At 37.4% G+C, this 8,109-nt stretch overlaps 4 protein-coding genes across 6 annotated transcripts; 1 reads left to right on the forward strand and 3 right to left on the reverse strand.

Moving 5' to 3' along the window:
* Nucleotides 1-385: 385 nt before the first annotated feature.
* Nucleotides 386-1,804, reverse strand: LOC117784223 (snRNA-activating protein complex subunit 3). Its single transcript, XM_034621896.1, has 2 exons — nucleotides 1,682-1,804; nucleotides 386-1,623 (listed from the first exon to the last, which is right to left on the reverse strand). The coding sequence occupies exon 2, from the start codon at nucleotides 1,617-1,619 to the stop codon at nucleotides 462-464; it is 1,158 nt and encodes a 385-aa protein (XP_034477787.1). The 5' UTR covers nucleotides 1,620-1,623; nucleotides 1,682-1,804; the 3' UTR covers nucleotides 386-461.
* LOC117784225 lies at nucleotides 1,532-2,265 on the reverse strand. The gene is made up of 3 exons (XM_034621898.1): nucleotides 2,048-2,265; nucleotides 1,682-1,973; nucleotides 1,532-1,623 (listed from the first exon to the last, which is right to left on the reverse strand). The coding sequence occupies exons 1-2, from the start codon at nucleotides 2,211-2,213 to the stop codon at nucleotides 1,687-1,689; spliced, it is 453 nt and encodes a 150-aa protein (XP_034477789.1). The 5' UTR covers nucleotides 2,214-2,265; the 3' UTR covers nucleotides 1,532-1,623; nucleotides 1,682-1,686.
* Nucleotides 2,266-2,866: 601 nt separating this feature from the next.
* Nucleotides 2,867-5,239, forward strand: LOC117785167 (polyadenylate-binding protein 2). 3 transcript variants are annotated; one of them, XM_034623078.1, is made up of 7 exons: nucleotides 2,867-2,995; nucleotides 3,060-3,158; nucleotides 3,389-3,593; nucleotides 3,841-4,242; nucleotides 4,301-4,434; nucleotides 4,506-4,573; nucleotides 5,211-5,239. In XM_034623078.1, the coding sequence occupies exons 3-6, from the start codon at nucleotides 3,495-3,497 to the stop codon at nucleotides 4,546-4,548; spliced, it is 678 nt and encodes a 225-aa protein (XP_034478969.1). In that variant the 5' UTR covers nucleotides 2,867-2,995; nucleotides 3,060-3,158; nucleotides 3,389-3,494; the 3' UTR covers nucleotides 4,549-4,573; nucleotides 5,211-5,239. The 3 variants fall into 3 exon arrangements, with proteins under 3 accessions (XP_034478969.1, XP_034478968.1, XP_034478970.1); XM_034623077.1 differs by having other exon boundaries at nucleotides 2,907-3,158; XM_034623079.1 differs by lacking the exon at nucleotides 3,060-3,158 and having other exon boundaries at nucleotides 2,980-2,995.
* Nucleotides 5,240-6,096: 857 nt separating this feature from the next.
* On the reverse strand, nucleotides 6,097-6,814 carry LOC117784231 (general odorant-binding protein 99a). The gene is made up of 2 exons (XM_034621903.1): nucleotides 6,689-6,814; nucleotides 6,097-6,632 (listed from the first exon to the last, which is right to left on the reverse strand). Exons 1-2 carry the CDS (start codon nucleotides 6,731-6,733, stop codon nucleotides 6,243-6,245), a joined length of 435 nt encoding a protein of 144 aa, XP_034477794.1. The 5' UTR covers nucleotides 6,734-6,814; the 3' UTR covers nucleotides 6,097-6,242.
* Nucleotides 6,815-8,109: the final 1,295 nt, after the last annotated feature.

Consider the following 8,109-nt stretch of genomic DNA (forward strand, 5'->3'; position numbering starts at 1 on the left):
TAATACTGAATCATATGTATAAAAACAAAAAATAATACACATATGTGTGCGCAGCTCCTTAAGCAACCAACTATTATTAAGTCAAATGATTGTTAAGTTACATTTGCATTTGATTCCTAATGTCGAAACTAACTTTTGCTAATATATTAAAAATGTACAGTATGTCAAGTAATTGGTTTTAAAAAAGAAAACATTTCACACATTTTATATGGCTCTTTTAAAATTTTTTTCCAATTTCATGCTGATTGCATTTACTTACTTTAGTTACTTGACTAACTGTGTATACTACCTATATATAAATATATATATATCTATTATTAAATATCTAATGATCAGATTGTGAGCATATGTTTAACTATTGTTGACATTTATTTAACAAAAAGTATGAATTATTTATGTTTGCATATATTTTATCAAAATAAAATTAAAGTAAATTATATTAAAATATGTATAATTAAATCTTAGTCTAGTTCAGTGCTCTCATCACTGCTGCTCTTCGTGTCCTGTTTATCCTGATGGCAATCGGTGTCATCCGTGTGATCGTAGATGCGATACGCCTTAAACTGGTCCACCTTTTGGCCATCCACATAGTGGAAGCTGTAGAAGCAACTGCGACACAGGTATGACGGATCATGCAGCTGGCGTCGGGACTGCTCTACAATGAAATGATAGCCACGCTGTCCGCACATGTAGCACGAACGACGATTGAACGTGTTCAGGGCTCGTATAAAAGGATACAAGCTACGGTTAATGTATTTACTGTATGGTCTCAATACTTCCACTTGCGAGAACACAAACAGATGCTCACAGTTGCCATGGTGTAGATATTGCAATGGTGCTCCCAGGCTAACAGTGAGATCGATAAAACGTGTCGTCTCCATGGACTTGACATCAAAATGCTCCCTCTCCATGCCTTGAGCAGACCTTGCCCATTTCAGCACCGCCTGGGAATAGTCACAATTGCTGGGATTGCGTGTATCATTGTAAAATGTGTCATTTATAAAGAAATAGCCCGGATCTGTTTGGAGCAGAGGCAGCGGCGCTTCTGGATCACCGCTAATGTCCACAAACCGTTTGCCTTTGCAAATGCAGGATATTTTATCACGCAACTCGCTTAAATAGTTGGAGCCAAGGCAAATGAATTCCTCAGCAAAAACGGGTCGTTCCAATTTGTAGCCACGATGCGTAGCCCGCGGTGGTCTATAAAATCTTACATTTATCTGCAGCTCAAAATCGCCGAATGTCAAGTTTTCGATCCCGTTGGTTGTTGGCTCCGCAATCAGGCGGTGACTATACTGAGTTCTCGTAAACGGATTCCGACGGGATTTCATCTTTTGTTTAGCTATCATTGCATAGGTTTGGGGCACATGTCGGTTCATATCCGGCTGTGTTAGATTAGGACGTTGTTTCTCTGCTCCTGGTTCGAATACGCTGATTGCATTGTCGTCCGGCGATGAAAGCAGTTCAAATGAACAACTGGCTTCCACATCCGCAGTCACTGGCGAATTGCAGTCAAAGTAAAAGGGCACACTTTCTGAACAGTTTAGCTTAAGTTTATAATCTTCTAGAAATGTACGTAAATTTATAGACGGCTGCGGCGGCTCCACAACATTTTCCATAATGCTGCAAGCAATTTGAATGGAAATTAGTATATTTAATTTTAAATTATATTAGAACATACAAAGTTTACTGCTCGTCGCCAAACTTGTTGATTGCTTCCTTGTAAGTAATATTCGGCTTCAGTGCCGAATCTGATGTCTTAGCTTCAGTCTGATTCTGATCTTCTTCCTTCACTTCTTGCTTCTCTTGGGGCAGATTCTCAACATAGATCCGTTCGAAATTGATGATTTTATCGGTTTTAGTGACGTATTTGTATTGTTGTCGACAAACCGGCTCGAATAATGGATCTCCGGGCACGCTATTATTGTCTTTTTCGAAAAATAGATAAGTGCCCATTGCCATATCATAGGAACCTGCAACAATTGTATTGTTATAAATAATTGCCGGTATATTAATATGTATGTATGTAGGTGTGTGTTGATTGTACCTTTAAATATGCTGCCATTAATTTCGGCCGTAGGATTGTCGCCCTCAATACCAATTATTTTAATTGCAGCATCTTCGCGCTTCAATTGATGTGGTGCCAAATTATTTTGAAAGTCTCCGTACACCAAATATTCGGTTTCTTCGTATTCCGAATCTGAATCGTTCATGATAATTATGTATTCAGTTGACACTGAATTGTTGAGCTGCCACCACTGTTGCCAAATTAGCTGTTTTATAGCTAGATATGGCTATTTTCAGAGTTCGTTTGCTAGAAAAATTTCACAATTGCTATTAGCCAGAAATCTGGCTATTTTAAATATATTTTCAGCTTAGTTTGCTATTTTTATTTTTGGCAAAACTATGTAAAAGTTTCCACAAAAACAAATTTAGGTGTTTCAGATCTGGCAGCTTGTACCATTTTAATCAAATTACAAATTGCACCCAAGAAAATTCACCTATTTTTTAATTGTTCTTAATATTGAAGACAGACTTTTTTTAATTTTTGCAGTTTTTGTTTAAATTTTCTGAATTTTTTAACATATTTTCAGAATTAAATTTGTAACTTCTCTCCCCTCACCTTTATTAAAATGTTTACCTTGATATTATGTAATTTCGAATTTTAAATTTGATTTAAATTATAATTCTATTGCAAAGTTATGGAATTTTGAAATTTGCAATACCTAAATTTAATAATCGCTAGATTTAGCGACTGGCGCCAGAGCTAGCGATATAAAATCCCAAAGCTGGCAGCAGTGCTGTTCACTCCCTAAAATCTATCGATATTTTTAATACTATACGATAACTGCACTGTGCCCTCTCTAATAACGAGGCGAATATAGTTTTCGCTGCATTTTACGACAAAAAAATTTATTTCTGTGAAGAAAGTGTCGGATTATATTGTAAATACAAAAATATTTGTACATTTAAAAGCTGCTTTTTGTGTAGAAAGGTGTGGAAAATTGTAAACTTGTCGTAAATAAAACGGCGAATAATTAAAAAATCTACTTATATAGAATTTCGGACGTGGTTAGCGTGGGGATTAACATTGGTAGCGGCCATTTTGAGCGAACGCAGAAACGTCAGCAGCAGCAGCCCCTTGCCTTGTACTTGACGTAAGTGTCTGATAAAGAGTGTTCTAAGCGGGTAAAATTCTATAGATACATACTTAGATACATTTTTCATATGCAGATATGACTATGAAAGACATTAACTGGCGAACAATTGAGACAATACCGCCAAATAAATAATTTGACACGTACATTACATCAAATACAACTCTCTTTGTGCGTGCTTTATTAATTAAAATTGTACTGTTCTCTCTTTTATGCTGCTCTCTTTTCAGTGAGTTACGATAACTACCACAGTGCCGCTGTAAGCTTTAGCGCCACAAAGTTTAGCTTAGTAAACATAAACAAAACACCAAAGTTCAAAACAAAATAACTAGCAAAATGGCAGATGAAGATATTACTTTAAACGAGGATCAGCTGTTGGAGTCATTGGATGAGACAAACGGCGAACAGGAGACTGAAATTGTGACTGAAACAGAGGTAAGTTGTGAGCGCCAAAAAAAACCAGTTTCGTTTCGCCTTCAATGCAAAAGCACAATGAAATTCGCGGAAAAAAGCTTTGGCAAAGCTCACGAAACAAAGCGGCAGCCATTTTCGAAGCGTCATTTCCATTCACACTGAGTCGCGACAAAAGCACATCGCATTTTTAACAATTTTAAAAGTTAAACTATTGTTTTTAAATAAATTAAGCTAATTTATATTTTAAATTTAAATAAATTATAAAAAGGAGGAGGGCAGCATGCAGATCGACCCAGAGCTGGAAGCCATCAAGGCACGCGTCAAAGAGATGGAGGAGGAGGCTGAGAAAATCAAGCAAATGCAATCAGAGGTAGACAAACAAATGGCTGGCGGTTCAACAACCGGTCTGGCCACAGTGCCGCTTTCACTCGAGGAGAAGCAGGAGATTGACACGAGGTCCGTCTACGTGGGCAATGTGGACTATGGGGCATCTGCAGAGGAGCTCGAGGCTCATTTCCATGGCTGTGGCACAATTAACCGTGTGACCATACTGTGCAACAAAGCAGACGGACATCCCAAGGGTTTTGCCTACATTGAATTCGGTTCCAAGGAGTACGTGGAGACTGCACTGGCCATGAACGAAACTCTGTTCCGAGGACGTCAAATCAAGGTATCTTCCACTGTACTTGAACTTAACAATCAGTCATTAATTCCCGTTTTCCTTGTAGGTCATGTCCAAGCGCACAAACCGACCTGGACTCTCCACAACAAATCGCTTCGCTCGTGGCAGCTTCCGGGGACGAGGTGCACGCGTCTCCCGCGCCTGTTGCCACTCCACTTTCCGAGGCGCCCGACGCGCAATGTAAGCAAGTTATATCCGGAACTCAAATGTCGGGATTTCTGCTAATTCCGGTCTGTCTTTCGTTTCAGCAGAGGTGGATACCGTGGCCGTGCCAACTACTATACGCCGTATTGATTATTGTTTATTAACTTATAGTAAGGTAAGTTGAATAATAAAAGCAATAAATTGTATACAGAAGTAGAATGGAGAGTGAACCAAGTTTATAGGGCAGCTATAACTTATATTTATAACTTGCAATACTTTTTCACAAGTGTTCTTTGACAATCATATGTGCTATAAAACAAATTATTACGATAATCATTTGTATGACCATTTTAAAAAATAAAAGGACAGGTTTTAAAAACGGGCTTTTAAAAATCACTTCAAAGCGCATTTAAAAAGTTTCCATAAATTAACTTTAACTCAACTCGATTGCATTCAAATCGTATTAAGCTATAAACTTGGTATTATACAACCGAAGCACTCCTTTCTAATTCTATATATCGTATGCAGCATTATGCAAGTCCGTTTCTATATAAATCGTCCGCTTCCACTATCAAAAACTGATGTACAAAGAGACTTAGGTAATTTAATCAGTCAGCTCATGACTAGAAGACCACTAAAATATACATATGGTATGTATATCTATAATATCCGATTCTGTATCTGTAACTGGCCAGTTTCTGGCCCTTTCTGTCGGTCTGACTTTCCTTTGGACGGTGCGCTTTAACAATAACTACAACTATTTCGTTTTATTTTTGACACATTTCTTTAATCCAATTAATATTTGATTTCAGATTTTTTTAATATATAATTTCAAAAAACATTTTATTGCCAAAACTTCTTTGCTAATAATAAATACAAAACAAAAAAAGAAACTACAAGAATACGCCAACAAAAAAATATATTATAAAGAAATAATATAAAAAAAATCAACAGAATCAACGAAAAAAAATTTTTAAAATAGGCGCAAAAAATGATGAAAACCAATAAAATGAAATAAATCAACATGGAAAAAATATTTACTTGGCTATAATGTTTTTTGAAGCACCCAACACCACAAACACCCCTTATCACACTTTTTAAGTTTTCAAAAAAAAATAAAATAAAAACTATATAAAATAAATAAGAATATTTATATACTGCCTACTAAATAAAAAAATACAAAGAAAAAAGTTGGTAGAAAAAATAAGAAAAAGAATACAGACAAAAGCAGCATTTAAAAATAAAAAGAATAAAATGATAAGAAGTTCTAAAGATGGCAAAATAAATTAAAGGATAAAAAATTCACAAAAAAAAAGAAATATGAAAAAAGAGCAGACTTGGAAAGATGAAAAAACACGACAAAATAGAAAAAATAATATCGAGATAATAAAAAAAATCTTGTTTATATATTTGAAAAAAATATATCTCTAGAGTACAGAAGATAAATTGATTATACCGAAAAGATGAAGAGAAATATAATCGAATTAAACAAGTTTTCTATGCCTTTCCTTTGGGTGGGACAAGGTGGAGGGAGTCGGGATGAGATGAGATGAGATGAGACAAGACGCTGGGAGAGATGATGCTGCCGAAAAATTTCCAAGTGAATGTGAACTTTTGCATTATGATAAGCATTATTATGTCAATCCTTGTAGCATTTGTGTGTGTGTTTTAAAGATTTAATTAATAAAAGATCTGATGTGACTTGAAATCTTGCTATTATACGATTTTTATTTCAATTGAAATCAAGTGCAGTGTACACAGTAAAGTGATCAACCTTGTCTGATGTGTGATCCTTAGAGTGTGCATGCGATTTGCTCTATGGAGAGTTAGAGGAACCTGTCTGCTTAGTTCTTCTTCTGGATGGCAGCCTGGACCAGTGGCAGGTTCTTGCTGAGGAAACACTTGAAGCCACGATAGGCCCAGGCACTGGGAGTTGACTTCTGATCATTCTTATCGGCGCACTTCTCCACATCGGCCTTCAGTGTGGCCTTGTCCTCGCGTCCCTGTCCCAGCTGGGCAACCAGATTGTCAACCTTGAAGCCCTTGGTGTCCTCGAACAGATCGAATTTGTTGAAGATGCACTTGATGTAGTTGCGGGTGATCTCATCATCGGGATACTCGAAAGTCTTGTACTTGGCAATCAATGCCTCAGTCACCTTGTTGCTCTCGGCGCACTCCTTGCGCACCTTCTGCAGATCCTCGGCGGTACGCAGCTTGTACTCGGCAGCGGAGGCCTAAGAATATGAGTGTGAAGCAACCTGATTCCCATTGGATTATCTAATATACTCACCACACCCAAAAGGGCGCACAATAAAAGGGCAACGGCGTTCTTCATATTTGCAGGATTTGTTTTTTGGTTTGCTCTGATTGCTGGATATGTCGCGTTTGACTTGATTGCTCAGTGATAACTAATGTTTGCCTGATGTCGTGCTCGGGCTTTTATATCTTTCACTCTGCAACTGCTCGACGGTTGAGTGATGGAAGGTATATGGGCGGGAGAGAGGGCGGGGGCTGAGCTTCGCTTTGAGTGGCGCTCAATTGAGTCTGTGCCGCAGTCTGTGTCTGTGGCATGTAGAACAACGCTTCAATTTAAATTTGATATGGAAATTTATCAGTCGGCTTTAAAAGTCGTTGTTTGTGTTCCAAGAATTCCAAATGATCAACTAAACTAATAGATTAATTTTAGTTATTGTTCATTATCTCTTTAGGCATTTGCATAATTTATTTGTTGTTTGTTGCACTTGAATAAATTGTACAAAATAAACTCAAAATCAGCTGACATGACCTCAGTTGAAGCATTATTATCATAATCAGCTAAATCTGCTCTTATCTCGTTGTCAAACTAAGCTCAGCTCAATAGATGGAAAATTTTGCTTTATATCAATTGTTAGCCTAATTTGGAGGGAAACAGAGAGTGCCAATGGAAAACTACCGTTGCTGAGCATAAGCTTATGCATACATATCTAATTGTGCGTGAGTGTGTGTGTGTGTGCATGAGTGTCACATAACTTGACGAAGAAGGGGCTTCAGTATTTTCGCTCATACTCATTTGTTAGGCAGCAATCGTTGCAGCTCAAATGATTAAGGAGTAGTGAAGTAAACTCAAGCTGTTAAAAAAAATAATCGGGTTACATTAACATTCAGCTAAAAAAATCGGTTAAATTTTAACAGAGTTATGACAGTTCGAAGATTCGAAAAGGGTCAATGGTAAGTATGGAAAAATTGATAGTGGGGGAAAAAATTTAATTTTCCAATTTTTAGGATTTGATAAAGTTGTGGCAGCTTGAAGTTTTCGAAAAAGCGTCCAGGGGAAAAAGTATGGAGAAAATGGACAGTGATGGACAGGGGTGGAAATTTTTAAGCATAGTTTAAGTTTTTCAGTACCTATTTGAGCGATAACTACGCCCATGACAATGTCTGCTATTTGTGGGCACTTAAACCAAATCCCTCCCCAGTCTGTCTGTCGGTCCGTTTGTCCCGCTTTGTATGCTGCTTATGATGATGATGATGATCATCAAGATAATAATGTTGATGATGTTGCAGTTGCCTTTGCTGCGATTTAAGTGAACATTAATTGAATTGGCAAAATTACGTTGACAAATACATGCCCCATGTCTGAACCCCTGCCTCCCTTCCTACGCTATGCTCTGCTCAATCTCCCCTCCCTCTGGCAACCCTAAGCGGTCAGTTTATTGTCCATAATCGGTCAGA

The sequence above is a fragment of the Drosophila innubila genome (assembly GCF_004354385.1).
Source record: "Drosophila innubila isolate TH190305 chromosome 2R unlocalized genomic scaffold, UK_Dinn_1.0 1_C_2R, whole genome shotgun sequence".
Lineage (NCBI taxonomy): Eukaryota > Metazoa > Arthropoda > Insecta > Diptera > Drosophilidae > Drosophila > Drosophila innubila.

Excerpts from the sequence above, each read along its gene's own strand:
- LOC117784223 (XM_034621896.1), bottom strand. The coding sequence starts at position 1,619 with ATGGAAAATGTTGTGGAGCCGCCGCAGCCGTCTATAAATTTACGTACA.
- LOC117785167 (XM_034623078.1), top strand. The coding sequence starts at position 3,495 with ATGGCAGATGAAGATATTACTTTAAACGAGGATCAGCTGTTGGAGTCA. Across the intron at positions 3,594-3,840 it reads AAATTGTGACTGAAACAGAG|GAGGAGGGCAGCATGCAGAT; the intron begins GTAAGTTGTGAG and ends AATTATAAAAAG. Across the intron at positions 4,435-4,505 it reads CGAGGCGCCCGACGCGCAAT|AGGTGGATACCGTGGCCGTG; the intron begins GTAAGCAAGTTA and ends TCGTTTCAGCAG.
- LOC117784225 (XM_034621898.1), bottom strand. The coding sequence starts at position 2,213 with ATGAACGATTCAGATTCGGAATACGAAGAAACCGAATATTTGGTGTAC. Across the intron at positions 1,974-2,047 it reads TAATGGCAGCATATTTAAAG|GTTCCTATGATATGGCAATG; the intron begins GTACAATCAACA and ends CAATTGTTGCAG.
- LOC117784231 (XM_034621903.1), bottom strand. The coding sequence starts at position 6,733 with ATGAAGAACGCCGTTGCCCTTTTATTGTGCGCCCTTTTGGGTGTG. Across the intron at positions 6,633-6,688 it reads TGTGCGCCCTTTTGGGTGTG|GCCTCCGCTGCCGAGTACAA; the intron begins GTGAGTATATTA and ends TCATATTCTTAG.